This window comes from Triturus cristatus, chromosome 12 (genome assembly GCF_964204655.1).
Source record: "Triturus cristatus chromosome 12, aTriCri1.1, whole genome shotgun sequence".
NCBI lineage: Eukaryota > Metazoa > Chordata > Amphibia > Caudata > Salamandridae > Triturus > Triturus cristatus.
The window spans coordinates 799,496,975-799,515,730 of record NC_140595.1 but is presented as its reverse complement, the minus strand read 5'-3'; the positions used below and the strand labels follow the sequence as shown (position 1 = coordinate 799,515,730).

At 46.0% G+C, this 18,756-nt stretch overlaps 1 protein-coding gene across 2 annotated transcripts in view; it reads left to right on the top strand.

Moving 5' to 3' along the window:
- The first annotated feature begins 519 nt into the window (after positions 1-519).
- LOC146782882 (chloride channel protein ClC-Kb-like) overlaps positions 520-18,756 on the top strand; it is a 260,608-nt gene continuing 242,371 nt past the window's right edge. For both annotated transcript variants that reach the window (XM_085637370.1, XM_085637369.1), the window contains exon 1: positions 520-1,410. In XM_085637370.1, the coding sequence (XP_085493496.1) occupies positions 1,218-1,410 (193 nt within the window). In that variant the 5' untranslated portion in view covers positions 520-1,217. The remainder of the gene's footprint in view (positions 1,411-18,756) is intronic.

Sequence of the window (18,756 nt, the reverse complement as noted above, 5' to 3'; positions counted from 1 at the left end):
TATCAGAGTCCCTGCTTGTTTCTAACACTCCAATAAAAAGAATGACAATTCTCTTGAGAAAGGCCGGTACTCTCTCAAAAAAAAAAGTGCCGGTACTCCGTACCGCACAGCACCGGCCCATTTAAAGCACTGGTTTTGCCTCTTTGAACCTGTCCTGGAGCCGCCCACTCGCTTATGATTTCCTTCATCTTATCCCTTGACCCCCACCCCATTCCCGAATCATTTCCTCTTTCTCTCCTCCTTATCTCTCCCTTTCTCATGCTCCTGCCCCCTCCCCTTTCTCTCTCCTCCTTCCTTTCTTCTTGGCCCCCTCTCCTCCCTCCTCGCGCCTGCTCGGGACAGGTAGTGTTGTTGCACTGATAACACTGTGTCACAAAGCTTGTTCTGTAAACACCTCGCTGAAACAAACCTGTGCCTCGAAATGCAATCATGGGCCTCTTCCTGGGAAGGGGTGGACCGGACGGATCCAGCCGCCCCCGGGGGTGGGTATAAACAGGGCACAGCCGGCCTCTGGCAGGTGAACGCGCCACGGAGGGGTATCGCCCTGCACACATGCTCTGGGGTGAGGACAGAGTAGGCATCTAGAAGGTGGAAAGGTCAGCGGTAGACTCCTCAGCACACCAGCCTCAGCGAGGCAACCTGGGCAGAGCTGCCCCCTGGAAGCTGAAGGGACAGGCCCGCTCCTGCGCTGTCCACCGTCCCCAGCGCTGCACACCTGGGCAGAGCACCCCCTGAGAGCGAGTCAGAGGTAGCCTTCCCAGCACACCAGCCTCAGCGCGGCAACCTGGGCAGAGCTGCCCCCTGGAAGCTGAAGGGACAGGCCCGCTCCTGCGCTGTCCACCGTCCCCAGCGACCCCTGAGAGCGAGTCAGAGGTAGCCTCCCCAGCACGCCAGCCCCAGCGAGGCAACCTGGGCAGAGCTGCCCCCTGGACGCTGAAGGGACAGGCCCGCTCCTGCGCTGTCCACCGTCCCCAGCGACCCCTGAGAGCGAGTCAGAGGTAGCCTCCCCAGCACGCCAGCCTCAGCGCTGCCACGTAGGCAGTGCACCCCCTGGAAGGCCAAGGGTCAGGGACAAGCTCCCTCTGCAGACACCATCCCCAGCACTGCACACCTGGAAGGTGAAGGGTCAGAGGCTACCTCGGTCTGCAGATAGCGCTGCACGCCCTCCCCGGCGCTGCACGCCCTCCTCGGCGCTGCACGCCCTCCGCTGCGCTGCCATGGGACTCTTCCGGCGCGATAAGAAGGAGCCCAAGGAGCAGGAGATGGCCCCGGTGGAGCCCATGACCAGGGACCGGCGCCTGGAGAGCAAGGCCGAGAGCGAGATGACGGAGGGGGACTTCAGCTACTACGGCAAGGAGAGAGAGGGCCTGGGCCGGAGAGTGGGCAAGCGGCTGCTGGGCGTCCTGAAACGTGAGTACCCGACCCTGGCGAGTCATTGCCACCTTTCTGTGGCTGGAAGCGGCCGTGGGAACATGTGTCTCCACATGAGATTATTGCATCCTGGGCACTGGAACGTGTGCGTTCTGCCAGAGTGCGCGCGTGCATACAGCCATTAGTTTACGCATCACGTGTGCTCAAGGATGGCTTAGAATGTATTCACCTACATACACTATTTTCGCCAGTGTCTAAAAGTGTCTCCGGCTCTACTGACTCAGTATGGGTGTTGAGGTAAGGGAGGACGGCAATGGGACATACTTACACCACAAAACGACAGGGTTTCCATCCGCCCACCCACCCATCCTCCTCCGCTACCCCCCCCCCTACAACCCAGGATGGTGTCACCCAGCTCCCCTCGCACCGCCCTCTCCAGCAGCGCCTTTTAAGCACGAGAAGCGCCTCATGTATGAGCTGCGCCTCGTAAACGAACTGGAGTGATAACTTCGGGACCACGTGCACCGTTCAGTGCTAGCATACATACATACTATCATACATACATATATACATACATGTAGTAAACTAATATGAGTAAATGCATGCAAACACACACATTTAAACGTACATTATTTATACTCGTGTCAGTACATAAATGCAAACATACACATGCCGTGTACTAATAGCAATACATACATACATACAAACATACATCGGTGAGGTATACTAACCAATGCATTCAAACTTACATACATAGAGTGTGCTGCTAGTACCAACACATACATATATACATACAAGTAGTATGCTAATATCGAAACATACATACATGCAGTGAATGTATATCATTATATTCATAATGTTCATGTGCGTGCACCTGACCTTGCCTCCTGCCCTCCGCCGTCTGTTTTGCTAGTAGTGGCCCTAACGCTGTCCGAGTGCTTGGCCCTGACCCTCCATTCTGCTCTCCTCATCCATTGTGCTGCCACTGCCCTCTCTGTTCCGCCAGCTGCCTATGTCCCCCTGCCTCTACCCTATATTGCGGGTGTGTGTGCCCCTACACACCTCCTCCTGCCCTCCACCGTCTGTTGCGCTTTCACTGTCACTCCTGTCTGCCCCGCATGGTCAACTTGCTGCTCCTGACCCCCTTTCCCCTCCCTCTGCTGACTATGTGAGCGTCCCTTCCCCCTCTCTTCCACCCTCAATAGTCTGTTGTACTGCCATTGCCCCTGCTGCCTGCCCTTGCTGGACAGCTTGCTGCACCTGACCCTCCCCCCTGCCCTCTATGATCCGTTGTGCTGCCACTGCCCCTGCTACCTGCCCTCCCTGGTCAACTTGCTGCTCCTGCCTCCTCCCTCTGCCCTCCTTTGTCCATGTGTTTACCCCTGCCTTCTTCCTTCTGTCCTCTGTGGGTTATTGTGTTGCCACTGCCCCTGCTACCCCCAGTCATCTTGCTGTCCTGTCCCCTCCTCCTCGCAGTAAATTGTGTGTGTGCATGTCCCTGCTCTGCCATCATGCGCTCTGTGGTCTGTTGTGCTGCCACTGCCCCTGCTGCCTAGAATCATTTGTCAGCTTGCTGCCCCTGCCCTCCTTTTCCACTGTGAATGCCCTTGCCCCCCACCTTCCCTCTGCAGTCTGTTGTGCTTCCACTGCCTCTCTCCCCTGCCATGCGTTGTCAACGTGCTGCCACTGCCCACCTCCCCCTACCTTTAATTGCCTGTGTGTGTGCCCCTGCCTCTTTCCTCCTGCCCTCTGTGGTGTCAGCTGTAATACTGTGCCTGGAATGGTAAAAGGCTTTTGTCATTTTGCAGCTCGGTATGGACAGCACGGTGCTAGTCCTATGCTTAAAGACTCTGATGTAGGGAATGGCAAAAGTCTTTGTCCCTTTCTATCTCAGCGTGGATGGCACTGTGCTAGTCCTATGCTTAAAGACTCTGATGTAGGGAATGGCAAAAGACTTTGTCCCTTTCTATCTCGGCGTGGATGGCACTGTGCTAGTCCTATGCTTAAAGACTCTGATGTAGGGAATGGCAAAAGTCTTTGTCCCTTTCTATCTCAGCGTGGATGGCACTGTGCTAGTCCTATGCTTAAAGACTCTGATGTAGGGAATGGCAAAAGACTTTGTCCCTTTCTATCTCGGCGTGGATGGCACTGTGCTAGTCCTATGCTTAAAGACTCTGATGTAGGGAATGGCAAAAGTCTTTGTCCCTTTCTATCTCAGCGTGGATGGCACTGGGCTAGTCCTATGCTTAAAGACTCTGATGTAGGGAATGGCAAAAGACTTTGTCCCTTTCTATCTCGGTGTGGATGGCACTGTGCTAATCCTATGCTTGAAGACTTGGATAGAGCAAGAAAAAATCGGTACAATTTATGAGTATGACCTGGCAGGACGATGCCTGGTACCCGTACCTTGATACCTTACCTAATTATTGGCTCAGGTGCGAAATTTTAAGATTAGGAATTGGCATCAACCCTTGGAGAATAACTGACAAAATAAGAGCAGTAATGATGCAGTCCGGTGGCAATTGTAAATGCATGCTAGGAACAAAATGTGATATTCCGCATATATTAGTTGATTGTATGCCAGTGCTAGCCCAGCGGAAATTATTCCTGTGGCCTATGTTTTTAAAGTACGGCATTGAATCACAGGCCCACGCTATAGAGCTTCTTACCGATATGCCCAAACTTGACATTGCTATTGCAATCAGTAGATATATGAAGGCTGTAAAAAGCTGTTTTATGGAAAATGATCTCGTGAACAAAGATATGAATTGAACTAGACTTATAGTGAATTTAAAGTATGAAATTTACCCTTCTAGATTTATTTATTAACATACATTTTGAAATCATTTTTAAACTTTATTCTGTTTTTAGTAGGGATGTGCTGGTAATGTTTACATCATGAAATAATGCTATTATGATATTTATTGTATGGGCATTTGGGGACGCCTTTATTACATTATATAAAGGGTATCTATTCAATGGAATTAACAATAGAATTGTGATGAGTTTTAGACTATTTATGAGAGATGTTTTTATGTTGTTTTTATGCTGTTTGAAGACCAACGGTCTAAGTAAACGTTGCCTTTTGACTTGACTTGACTTTGATAAAAAAGCAGACATTTGAGGTGAGCAGATCTAGAGTGTCGCTGGTGTTGAGGGTGCTCTATACAGGAGCTACTTTCCACCTAAACTTAATAACTACCCAGAGCTCTCTGCTTCTTTTTTGCATACATTATGCGTCACTCTATGCCTGAAAGGATATTGTTTTGACTTATACTGAGTGCTCCCTTGCGTCTGGACAAAGCTCTACCTCCCTGAATAGCTCTAATGAGAGCGAAACAAGTGCCAGGGGTTGCTTTTATTCATTTCAGGTTGGCTTGGTTGGTGGTTTACCAATTCAAAGCTGTAATACTGTGCCTGGAGTGGTAAAAGGGTTTTGTCAGTTTACAGCTCGACATGGACAGCACTGTGCTAGTCCCATGCTTAAGACTTTGCTGTAGAAATGGCAAAATAATTTGTCACTTTCTATCTTGGTGTGGATGGCACTATGCTAATCCTACACTTAAAGACTTCAATAGAAAAGCAGACATTTGAGGTAAGCAGATCTAGAGTGTTGAAGGTGCTCTATACAGGAGCGCCTGCTTCTTTTTTGCATTATATATATATATATATATATATATATATATATATATATATTTTACCTACTGGCGCTCGCCAGTAGGTAGTTATAGTTAGGACCGTGTTTCCATAGGAAATCCGCAACATTCTATTTTGAATAACTTTGGCGCAGATTGACGAATCCTGGCGAAATTTTCAAAATAGGTGGAGCGCTCCGCTCCTACCCTGAAAGTCTCGGGGGGATTCGTCAAGCGGGGGCTGAGAAAAAGGGGGGTCCCAAAACGTGTTTTCCCCATGCATTTTTCCATAGGACCTTTAGTCCAAGCTACAGCCCGAACGGCTGAACAGAATTACTTGAAATTTGGCAGAAAGGTAGTCCTCAGGTCAGGGATGTGCCTTTTGTAGGTCTGGTGTAAATCTGTTCAGTATGTGCTGAGAAAATAGCATTTAAATCAATATATATATCAATAGGCGCGCTCCGAGCGCGTACGGTAAGCTTACCGTACGCGCACGCTGCCGTGCGCGAGTTTAATTCTGATTGGTGGTTACATGACTGTAAACATTCGAATCGGTCGAAATCAGGAAGTGTCGGCCGCCATTTTGTGTGTCTCACACTGATAAACAAAGGAGGAGAACGTGGAAAGGGGGCAACGAAGAGAGTTTCAGACCCCCTAGCGTTTGTAAGGGGGTCCAAGAAGGTCATAAAAGTATGAAAAATACATTTAAATTTTTTTTTTAAAAATCGCGTGATGCGCCTACGGTAAGCTTACTGTACGCGTACGGTAGAAAGAAAAAAAAATATATATATATATATATATATTATCTACTAGCGGTCGCCAGTAGATAGTTATAGTTAGGATCGTGTTTCCATAGGAAATCCGCAACATTCTATTTGGAATAACTTTGGCGCCGATTGACGAATCCTCATGAAATTTTCAAAATAGGTGGGGCGCTCCGCTCCGCTCCTTCCCTGAAAGTCTCGGGGGGATTCGTTAAGCGGGGGCTGAGAAAAAGGGGGGGTCCCAAAACGCGTTTTCCCCATGCATTCTTCCATAGGACCTTTAGTCCAAGCTACAGCCCGAACGGCTGAACAGAATTACTTGAAATTTGGCAGAGAGGTAGTCCTCAGGTCAGGGATGTGTCTTTTGCAGGTCTGGTGTAAATCTGTTCAGTATTTCCTGAGAAAATAGCATTTAAAAGCATATATATATCTGTAAGCGCGCACCGTGCGCGTACGGTAAAACTTACCGTACGCGCACGCTGCCGTGCGTGAGCGCGATTCTGATTGGTTGTTAGATCTTAGTAAACATTCGAGTCGGTCGAAACCAGGAAGTGTCGGCCGCCATTTTGTCTCTTGCAGTCTGAGGGGGTGAAAAACAAAGGTGGAGAACGTGAAAAGGGGGCAGGGTGGACAGTTCCTGACCCCCTAGCCTTTGTCAGGGGGTCCCAGAAGGACCCCCAAGGGTCAAAATTTCCTTTAATATTTTTGCTAAAAATTGCGGAGTACGCGTAGAGTGCGCGTACGGTAGAAACGGAAAAATTCCGCGAACTGCGTAACGTGGGTGCGCGGTGCGCGAAGTGCACCGTGCACGTCCGGTACGCGCACGGTGAAAAACCTTGAAAAATTAAAAAAAACAAATATATAACTTAGCATTTAAAAAACCGTACAAATTCACTGAAAAAAACATAGGTTTCACACACGTTATAGTTAGGAATTAGCATTTAAAAAACCTTGCAAATTCACTTAAAAAACCATAGGTTTCACACATGTTATAGTTAGCTGGACATTTCACTCGTGAAAAACCATTGAAATTCCCCCGTTATAGTTAGTGCAGGCAACTATAACTCACGCGACCTCAATCCTCTGCTGATGACGTCAGATATTACATCACTGATGACATATGTGTCTTTCTGAAAAAAAAATATTTGTAATATATGTATAGCTAAAAATTAATGGAAGAAGACATGGGTAAATAAGTGTCTAAATACAGTGATGTAATATCTGACGTCATCAGCAGAGGATTGAGGTCGCGTGAGTTATAGTTGCCTGCACTAACTATAACGGGGGAATTTCAATGGTTTTTCACGAGTGAAATGTCCAGCTAACTATAACATGTGTGAAACCTATGGTTTTTTAAGTGAATATATATATATATATTCATATCGTCGAAATCCAACTGATCCGGAAGAATCGCACTGCTAGACCTTCCAAAGTAGGAAACGGACACCAACTTTGTGCTTAATTACTTTATTTTTCCCGCAGTAAATGCCGCCATGACGCGTTTCGGGCCCGTAAGCCCTTGATCACATGACATATATTCATATATATATAAATACATCTATTTATATAGATATATAGATAGATCGATAGATATATATATCGATAGATTGATATATATAATATAATTATATATATATACATAGCTATATATCTATCTATATTTATCTATCTATCTATATATAGCTATATTCACTTAAATACCGACCACCAGTAGATAATATATATATCTCTATCTATCTATCTATCTATCTATCTATCTATCTATCTATCTATCTATCTATCTATCTATCTATCTATCTATCTATCTATCTATCTATCTATCTATCTATCTATCTATCTATCTATCTATCTATCTATCTATCTATCTATCTATCTATCTATATACATCTATATATATATATATATACATATATATATATATATATATATATATATATATATATTACCTACTGGCGGTCGCCAGTAGGTAGTTATAGTTAGGACCCCTTTTCCATAGGAAAACCTCAACATTCTATTTTGAATAACTTTGGCGCCGGTCGATGAATCCTCGCGAATTTCTCAAAATAGGTGGGGCGCTACGCTCCGCTCCTACCCTGAAAGTCTCGGGGGGATCCGTCAAGCGGGGGCTGAGATAAAAGGGGGGTCCCAAAACGCGTTTTCCCCATGCATTTTTCCATAGGACCTTTAGAACGAGCTACAGCCCGAACGGCTGAACAGAATTACTCGAAATTTGGCAGAGAGGTAGTCCCTAGGTCAAGGAAGTGCCTTTTGTAGGTTTGGTGTAAATCTGTTCAGTAGATTCTGAGAAAATAGCCTTTAAATCAATATATATATCTGAGCCCGCTTACGGTACGCTTACCGTACGCTTACCGTAAGCGTACGGTGGCGTGCGCGAGCGCGATTCTGATTGGCTCTTAGATCTTAGTAAACATTCGAATCGGCCGAAACCAGGAAGCGGCGGCCGCCATTTTGTGTATTTCACTCAGAAAAAAAAGAGTGAAAACAAGAAAAGGGGGCAATGAGGAGAGTTACAGACCCCCTTACATTTGTGAGGGGGTCAAAGAAGGACTGTAAAGTACAAAGAAAACATTTATTGATTTTAAAAAAAATCACGGGGTACGCGTACGGTAAGCTTACGGTAAGCGTACGGTAGAAAAAAAAAAAAAAAAAATGAAAATCAGATTTAAGTGTTTAGATATTAGGGGGCTCTAAAAAGAGCCGTTGTGTTTATGAAATGATTTTTTAGTGGTACCTACAAGTAAGTACCGATGCAGAGTCTAAGGTTCAAGAGGAAGACTCTGTTCCCTTCATCATTGAAGTGCACACCATCTCCTCTATAAATGTCTTGCATGTCATAACGCAAGTTGTTGTGGTAAATGGCACCCATACCATAGTCACGAAAGCAGAAACAGATTTGTTGACGTGCTTTCTTGCCTTGTCATCGCACCGCGTGCCCACCGTGCGTGCACGGCACTAACTGCGTAAAGTGGGCGCGCGGTGCGTGCTCACTGTGCGCGCACGGTGCGCGAAGCGCACCGTGCGCGCACGGAACGAACTGCGTTAAGTGGGCGCGCACGCCACGAATGGCGTAAAGTAACTTAGCATTTAAAAAACCGTACAAATTCACTGAAAAAACCATAGGTTTCACACACGTTATAGTTAGGAATTAGCATTTAAAAAACCTTGCAAATTCACTGAAAAAACCATAGGTTTCACACATGTTATAGTTAGCTGGAAATTTTACTGATAAAAAACCAATGAAATTCCCCCGTTATAGTTAGTGCAGGCAACTATAACTCACGCGACCGCAATCTTCTGCTGATGACATATGTGTCTTTATGAAAAAAAAATATTTGTAATATATGTATAGCTAAAAATGTATGGAAGAAGACATGGGCAAATAAGAGTCTAAATACAGTATTAGCATCAGCAGAGGATTGCGGTCGCGTGAGTTATAGTTGCCTGCACTAACTATAACGGGGGAATTTCATTGGTTTTTTATCAGTAAAATTTCCAGCTAACTATAACATGTGTGAAACCTATGGTTTTTTCAGTGAATATATATATATATATATATATATATATATATATATATATATATTCACTGAAAAAACCATAGGTTTCACACATGTTATAGTTAGCTGGACATTTTACTGATAAAAAACCAATGAAATTCCCCCGTTATAGTTACTGTAGGCAACTATAACTCACGCGACCGCAATCCTCTGCTGATGCTAATACTGTATTTAGACACTTATTTGCCCATGTCTTCTTCCATTAAATTTTAGCTATACATATATTACAAATATTTTTTTTTCATAAAGACACATATGTCATCAGCAGAGGATTACGGTCGCGTGAGTTATAGTTGCCTACAGTAACTATAACGGGGGAATTTCATTGGTTTTTTATCAGTAAAATGTCCAGCTAACTATAACATGTGTGAAACCTATGGTTTTTTCAGTGAATTTGTACGGTTTTTTAAATGCTAAGTTACTTTACGCCATTTGTGGCGTGCGCGCCCACTTAACGCATTTCGTTCCATGCGCGCACGGTGCGCTTCACGCACCGTGCGCGCACAGTGAGCACGCGGTGCGCTTCGCGCACCGCGTGCCCACATTACGCTAGATGGGCCATGAACGCACGATGCGCTTCGCGCACCGTGCGCACATGGAGGACATATGAAGAGCAAACTCTTAAATCTGCTTTTCATTTTTTTTTTTTTTTTTTTTTTACCGTACGCTTACCGTAAGCTTACGGTACGCGTACCCCGTGATTTTTTTTAAAATCAATAAATGTTTTTTTTGTACTTTTCTGTCCTTCTTTGACCCCCTTACAAATGTTAGGGGGTCTGTAACTCTCCTCATTGCCCCCTTTCCTTGTTTTCTCTGTTTTTTTTCTGAGTGAAACACACAAAATGGCGGCCGCCGCTTCCTGGTTTCGGCCGATTCGAATGTTTACTAAGATCTATGGGCCAATCAGAATCTCCTTCGCGCACGCCATGTTTCTTCCGTACGCTTACCGTAAGCTGACCGTACGCGTACCCCGTGATTTTTTTTAAAAATCAATAAATGTTTGTTTTGTACTTTACAGTCCTTCTTTGACCCCCTCACAAATGTAAGGGGGTCTGTAACTCTCCTCATTGCCCCCTTTTCTTGTTTTCACTCTTTTTTTTTCAGAGTGAAACACAGAAAATGGCGGCCGCCGCTTCCTGGTTTCGGCCGATTCGAATGTTTACTAAGATCTAAGAGCCAATCAGAATCGCGCTCGCGCACGCCACCGTACGCTTACCGTAAGCGTACGGTAAGCGTACCGTAAGCGGGCTCAGATATATATATTGATTTAAAGGCTATTTTCTCAGAATCTACTGAACAGATTTACACCAAACCTACAAAAGGCACTTCCTTGACCTAGGGACTACCTCTCTGCCAAATTTTGAGTAATTCTGTTCAGCCGTTCGGGCTGTAGCTCGTTCTAAAGGTCCTATGGAAAAATGCATGGGAAAAACGCGTTTTGGGACCCCCCTTTTATCTCAGCCCCCGCTTGACGGATCCCCCCGAGACTTTCAGGGTAGGAGCGGAGCGTAGCGCCCCACCTATTTTGAGAAATTCGCGAGGATTCGTCGACCGGCGCCAAAGTTATTTAAAATAGAATGTTGAGGTTTTCCTATGGAAACGTGGTCCTAACTATAACTACCTACTGGCGACCGCCAGTAGGTAATATATATATATATATATATATATATATATATATATATATATATACCCACACACACAAAAACAAAGGTTACAGAGACGTTATAGTTAAGCTCGGGTTTCACTTGTACAAAACCAGAGAAATTCAGCAGTTATAGTTAACTGAGCTAACTCTAGCTCATGCCCCCGCAATGCACTGCTTATGACCTCACATATTCATATTACATCACTCATGACATCTCAAATGACATCACTGATGACATCATCCAGTGCCTCTGAGTGTTTTTAAAAGATTTGGGAGTGTTAAATATATATACCAAGGTGTATTGATGAATCAGTGGGTGTATAAGTGCCTGTATGGATGATTCAGTGGGTGCATGACAGACTATATAAGTTGATGATTAGGTGTCTCAGTAAATGTATGGGTGAGTGATTAGGTTGTCTGAATGTCTGTATCAGTCTGTCAGTTGGTGTCTAAGTGGCTGTATTGGTTGGTGAGTGGGTACGTGAGTGGCTGCATGGGTGATTGATTGGTTGTCTGAGTACCTGTATGGGCGTATGAATATCTGTGTGGGTGCGTGAGTGGGTATGCGACTGCCTGCATGGATGAGTGAGTGGGTGAGTCAGTGGCTGTATGGGTTAGTGAGTGCTTTTGTGAGGGGCTATATGGACGATTGAGTGTGTGTTTGGCTGTGTGTATGGCTCAGGTTTCTCTCATACAAAACCAGTGAATTTCAGAATTTATAGTTACCTGAGATAACTATAACGTATGCCCCTGCAATGCACTGTTTATGACCTCACATATTACATCACTCATGACATGGTCTCACGGACGACATCTCAAATGAAATCACTGATAACATCACTGATGCTATCGTCCAGTGATTGTGAGTGTTGTCTAAATGTTTTTGCGTGTTAAACGTATATACTGAGGTACCACAAAAGTTAAGTTAGTATACTTTGTGTACTACTAATGAGTGATTCCTTTTTTAATATAGTTCATGTGAGTTGCTGTATGACTGTGTGCATCCGTGTCTGAATGGGTGTCTGAGTGACTGTAGAGGTTATTGAGTGGGTGTGTGAGTGGCTGTATTGGTGGGTGAGTGAGTGGCCTTGTGAGTGGCTGTATGGGTGGATGAGTGAGTGTATCAATGACTGTATGGGTGAGTGAGTGGGTGCCAGAATGACTGTATGAGTGGGTGGCTGGGTGTGTAAGTGGCTGTATCGTTGAGTGAGTGGCTGTTTGAGTGAGTGTTTGGTTAAGTGAGTTGGTGTGTGAGTGGCTGTATGGAAGAGTGAGTGTCTTTGGGATGGGCTGTATGGGTGAGTGAGTGGCTGTGTGAGTAGTTGTATAGATGTGTGAATGGGTATGTATTGTATGGTTGTGTGTGTGTGAGTGGTTGTATGGGTGAGTAAGAGTCTCTGTTGAGTGACTGTTTGGGTGAGTGAGTGGGTGTGTGAGTGGCTGTATAGGTTAATAACTGGGTGTGTCAGTAGCTGTATGGGTGAGTGTGTGGCTGTGTGAGTGGCTTTATGTGTGAGTGACTGGTTGCATGATGAGCATTTATGAGTGACTGAGTGGGTGTGTGAGTGGCTCTACGGATTAGTGTGTGGCTGTGTAAGTATTTGTGTGGGCCTGTGAATGGGTATGTGAGCGGTTGTATGGGTGTGTGAGTGGGCATATGAGAGGTTGTATGGGCGTGTGAGTGGTTCTGTGGATGATGTTATCAGTGATGTAATTTGAGATTTCATCAGTGATGTCATCACTAATGTTATTTGAGATGTCATCAGTGATGTCATCAGTGATGTCACTGACCATGTCATGAATGGTGTAATATGTGATGTCATAAGAAGTGTAATGCGGGGGCATAACTTATAGTTAGCTCAGGTAACTATAACTGCTGAATTTTGCTGGTTTTATACGAGTGAATCTGAGCCTAACTATAACGTCCCTGTAATCTTAGTTTTTTTTGTGAATTTCAAAGTTTTTTAAACTCTATATCCTAACGATAACATCCCTGTAACGTTTGATTTTTTAAGTGAACTTGTAAGGTCTTTTTAATTTTAGTTCCTAACTGTAACCACTAACCTTTGGCACTAAGACACTAATTATGAGTCTGGCGGTCTAAGGACCGCCAGACTTGAGGGGGTGCATTAGTAGCGGCCCAGCCACCACTGCATTGGTTGCTGGACCGACCGCCCCATTATGAGTTGGGCAGTTGGACCGCCCTGGGAGCACTGATCTTGCTGTTTCCTGGAGGTGGCGTGGCGGTCAGGAGGCCGCAATATGGTTGGCAGGATCACTGCGGTCCCACCAAACATTTTACGAGTTTCCTCTCCTCCAGGGTTTACAAGGAGGTTTTTACTCTATGTAAACTCTGGAGGAGAGGAAACAAAGGGGGCTCTAGTGCCCCCTGTGCCTCCTATGTTGTGTATGAACACAAGGGGCATAACACATGCCCCCCTTTTTGCATGCTCAACAGTTCATGCATGGCATGGAGTTTCGAGTCCATGCTGTGCAGGAATCATGTGAGGTGTTCCCACTGTGGTGCCTTTTTAAATGGCACTGTTGCCTTTGAATGAGGTACCGCCCTGGGACCGCTGCCCGCTCACCAGACCACTTTGAAGTCGTAATCTGGCAGGCAGGCGACAACAAGTTTCGGCGGTGTGGGTGTGCCACAGTGACATACTGCGTGCCCCTGCACCACCGAAACGCATAATTGGACCCTAAGTGTGTGAGTGAGTGAATGAGTCTTTGTGGATGTATGAGTGTCTGAGTAGATTTGTAAGTGGGTGTGAGAGAGTATAAGTGGGCTGTAAGTGGGTATATGAGTCTCTGAGTGGGTCTGTGAGTGGGTGTGTGTCTTAGATAGGGGTGGGCATGAAACTTAACTTTGCTGATAGAGTTGTCACTCCACACTCTGCTTGGAGCCACTGGTGGACAGACTTTACCTGCATGCTCACCCTTCGATGTCATCCCCCAACCAGTTGTGCACCAGGAGGCCCCTTTGCAGAGTGCTTGAGAAAGGGGGCAGGGCCTCATTCGAGGTCAGAGCAATCCTGCTGTAGGGAACTTTCTTGTGGCAACAATAGGGTTTTTGGCCCCCAATGACCTTTAGCAGCCAAGTGGACTTCATCCCCCAACCAGTAGTGCACCAGGAGGCCCCTGTGCAGAGTGGTTGACAAAGGGGGCGGGGCATCTGAGGAGGTCTCAGGAATCCCACTGTAAGGGACTTACTTGTGGCAACAATAAAGGCAACAATAGGGGTTGTTGGCCCCCAATGACCCTCAGCAGCCAAGGGTACTTTAACACACAAATAGCAGTGCGTCATAATGCCTCTTCACAGAGTGGTTGAGAAAGGGGGCAGGGCCTCCAACGAGGTATGAGCAATCCCACTGTGGCGGACTGACTTGTGGGTGCTATTCAGCCCTGGAAAAGTGGTGGTCCCCAGGGCTCAGGGGGTCCACGCGGCCCCTTAATTAATATTTCTTTAGCAACGGGGTGATGGTGGTCCCCGGGGTTCAATAAGCATCAGGAGGGTGGCCAGGTGCACACCCCCTCCTTTTTAAAAAAAATGCCCGAAGACCTGGCCCACCCAGAGGCTGTATTTCAAGTGGCGGAGACAGTGCTTGTTTTTTAAAAAAAATTGCTGCAGATTCACTGCTCCGTTGCATTTTTACTGGAAAATTTGTTTTTTAAAGTGCTTTTTGGCCCTGTCGGGATCCTCTGGGACCCCATGACTAGAGCTAAGGGGTCAGAGTATTACTATCCTGCTCCCTTTCTTTTATTAAAACATTTTTGTGGGACTCGTCTGAAGCCACATACCAAGATGGCTGCCAACACTTCCTGGTTGAAGTGTTGGCAGCCAATCAGATCTCAGCATGAGATTGGGAGGGTTCGTAAAGCATTTGCGTCCCTATATATACAAATTTGGATTTTTTTTGTATATTAAAAATTATTTTATTAATATCTCAAAAATTACTGAACATATTTACATAAATTCATAAAAAGCTCACTTTCTGCACCAGAAGCTACCTTTCTGCCAAATTTGGTGTCATTCCGTCCAGCTGTTTGGGTTGTAGTCGTATCTAATATCCCTATGGAAAATTGCTTGGGGAAAATACGTTTTGGAACCCCCCTTCTTCTCTGCCCTCACTTGGCAAATCACCCCAAAACTTTCAAAACATGAGCTAAACCGACTGTCATACTAGCTTTGAAAATTTCGGGAAGATTCGTCAAACGGCGCCAAGGTATTGGCCAAAAAAAAGCTTTTCCTATAGACACTAAGCCCAACTAAACTACCTACTGGTGACCGTCAGTTGATTATATATATATATATATATGAGGCCCTGGGGGATGGTGTCCCTAGGACCTAATGAGGCTTGGGGAGGGGAGCCTTCTGGGCCCCCTCTCCCATTAAAATGCGTTAGCCCCTGGGGAATGATATCTCCAAGGCCTAATGAGACTCAGGAGAGAGGCCCTGCAGCCCTTCTCCCCTTAAAAAGAGAAACAACCTAGGGATAGGGTCCCCAGGGCCTCATAAGACTTAGTTAGGGGGAACACATGCCTCCCCTACCTTTAATTTAAAAAAAAGGCCCTGGCCGATGGAGTCCCCAGTGCCTAATAAGGCTCAGGGAGCAGAGACCACATAGCCCCCTCCCCTTAAACTAAAAAAAAGGCCCTGGGGATGGGGTCCTCAGGGCCTAATAAGGCTCGTGGAAAGGGGCCACATGGCCCCTCTACCCTATAAAATACTTAAGGTTCTGGGGGATGGGGTCCCCAGGGCCTAATGAGGCTTTGGGAGGGGCCACATGGGCCCCCTTCTCCTTTAAAGTACCTAATGCCCTGGTGTATGGGATCACCAAGGCCTAATGAGGCTGGGGGAGAGAGTCCACGCGGCCCCCTGCCCTTTAAAAAAATGTGGTCCTAGGGGATAGGGTCCCCAGGGCCTAATGAGGCCCAAGGAGGGGGCCACATGTGCCCCTGACTTTTAAAAATATAAAGCCCTGGGTGCTGGAGTGCCCAGGGGCTAATGCGTCTCAGGAGGGGGGTCACACTCCCCTTTTTTATTAGTATGACCCCAGGGATGGGATCCCAGGGGCTAGTAAGGTTCAGGAAGGGAGCCTGCAGGGCCCCCTCCCCTTACATTGTTGCCTCGGGTGATAGGGTCCCAGGGTGCCCAAAAGGCTTGGGGAAGGGGACGAGTGGAGCCCCCTCCTGTTTTTTATTGTATTTGGCCCTGGAGAGATATGGCTGTGGCTTTCTAAGGCTTAGAGAGGGGGGCTGTATGCCCTCCTCTCCTATTTAATTGTATTTGGCCCTGGGATGGGATCGTCAACCTTTGTTTCTTTCATTGAATTTCAATAGTTTTTATTTTCTAATAAAAAGTGTTTCAAATCATAGTTTCGCTGAGTGTAGTGTGGTTAGTTGGAGTGTTATAGAGTACACTGTCGTACAGTGTAGTGTCGTACAGTGAAGCAGAGTGGTGTGGCATATTGTGGAATCGTTTAGAATAGAAGAGTGGCATAGAGTTATGTGCCGTAAATTGGAATACTGTAAAGTGGGGGAGGGGGTTGTACAGTTGAGTTGAGTGTAGTGAAGTGGCGTACAGTGTAATGGCACAGAGTAGAGTGGTAAGAGCCAAGTGGCGTAGATTGTAATAGCATAGAGAAGAGTGGCATAGAGTGGAATAACGTACAGTGCAGTAGTGTATAGTGGAGTTGCATAGAGTGGAGTTCCATACTAGGGTGTAGAGTCAAGTGGCATAGAGTTGAATATCGTCGAGTGTAATTGTGTACAGTGGCATATCATACAATAGAGTTGTGTAGAGAGAAGTGGCATAGAGTGATTGGAATGGCGTAGAGTAAAGTGGCATAGAGTGGCGTAAAGTTGAGTGGCATATAGTGAAGTCGCGTAGAATCTAGTGGATTAGCGTAGAATGGCGTACAGTGTAATGGCATACAGTGGAGTGGCGCAGAGTGTAATACCGTACAGTGAAGTGGCATAGAGTGGCTTAGAGTGGAGTGGTGTAGAGTGGAGTGGTGTTGAGTGGAGTGGCATTGAGTGGAGTGGCATACCGTGGAGTAGCATAGAGTGGAGTGCTATATTGTAGAGTGGAGTGGCACAGAAAGCTGTTGGGTGGAGTGGCATGGAGAGGGAAGTGTATACCCAGACGTGTGTCCCATGCTCGCTACGCCTCCAGTTTCAAGCTAGCCTTGCTGATGAGGAGTGATACCCTGGACCCGGTACCAGGATGCTTGTTTCTGGTCCAGGAAGGACCTGGCCTGGCGGTTCAGGCTGGACTGTTTCCATGGGGAGCAGGGTCAAGACTGATTTGCATATGGCTGGGTCTAAACTGGAATGGCGTATCGTACCAAAAACAATGGGACTATCCCAGATCTGTGACTGGGGGTGAATGTTTAATTTGTTCAGCATTCCATCCATCATTTGTTCGTTTTGATTTTGTTGGCCTAAGTAGGAAGGTTATGCCCAGACATGTGTCCCATGCTCGCTATGCCACCAGTTTCAAGCTAGCCTTGCTGATGAGGAATGATACCCCGAACCCCGTCCAAGGATGCTTGTTTCTGGTCCAGGAAGGACCTGGCCTGGCAGTTTGGGCTGGACTGTTTCCATGGGGAGCAGGGATAAGACTGATTTGCATATGGCTGGGTCTAAACTGGAATGGTTTGGTGTGCAAAAAAACAATTAATTTAACCTAGCTCTGTGACTGGGGGCGAATGTTTGATTTGTTCAGCATTCTGTCCATCATCTGTTCTTTTTGCCTTTGCTGCCCTAAGTGAGAAGGGTATGCCCAGGCGTGAGTCCCTTGCTTGCTACTCTACCAGATTCAATGTAGCCTGGCTAATGAGGGGTGATACCCTGAAACCGGTCCCAGGATGCTTGTTCCTGGTCCAGGGAGGACCTGGCCTGGCAATTCGGGCTGGACTGTTCCCATGGGGAGCAGGGTCAAGACTGATTTGCATTTGATAGTTCTAAACTGGAACGGCGTGGCGTGCAAAAAAATGATAAATGGAACCCAGATCAATGACAGGATGTGAATGTTTGATTCGCTCAGCATTCCATTCACCATCTGTTCTTTTTGCATTTACTTTTGTAAAGGTATTACCCAATCATATACTGCCTTTCCATCAGCCAGTACCGTGCACACGGTATTTTTGCAGCCTCACATACCACTAAGTTTAAATGCCTCATAGTTTTAAAATTACCTACCCTCCCTACCTCTAGTGTCAAAAAGGAGCATCCGTACACCATAATCTATAATCCTGCAAATATCTTGAAAATTCGACTGGTCTCTTGGGCGCTACGCGCAAATACAAAGGCTATGAAAAATGCATTGTTGGAAAATCGCGTTTTGGGACCCCCGATTTTTTCTTTGCACCCCCTTGATCAATAACCGTGAAACATTGCATCAGCCATCAATGTAGAAAAAACAATAGGTCTGCAAAGTTTCATGGAGATTCATCAAAGGGGTGCAACGTCATTAAAAGTCAAAAATCCAAGTAATTTTTATCGCTGGGATTCCTAACTATAACTAGAGTGCCTACATGTCTGTATAAATGTACATATGGAAACAGCCCGTCCCTTCCCACTTTCATTCAAGAAAGACCTAATTTTCCACTGTAGTCTCATGCGGAAGAAAGGTAGGGGTTGGAGAGGTTATATGGGTTACCATATAGAGTTTTTCATCAGTTTCAATCCCAGACATCTAGTTATTTGGTGGCGAGGGGAGAACCCCCATCTGAGTATGTATGCCATTAGTCCAGAAATTA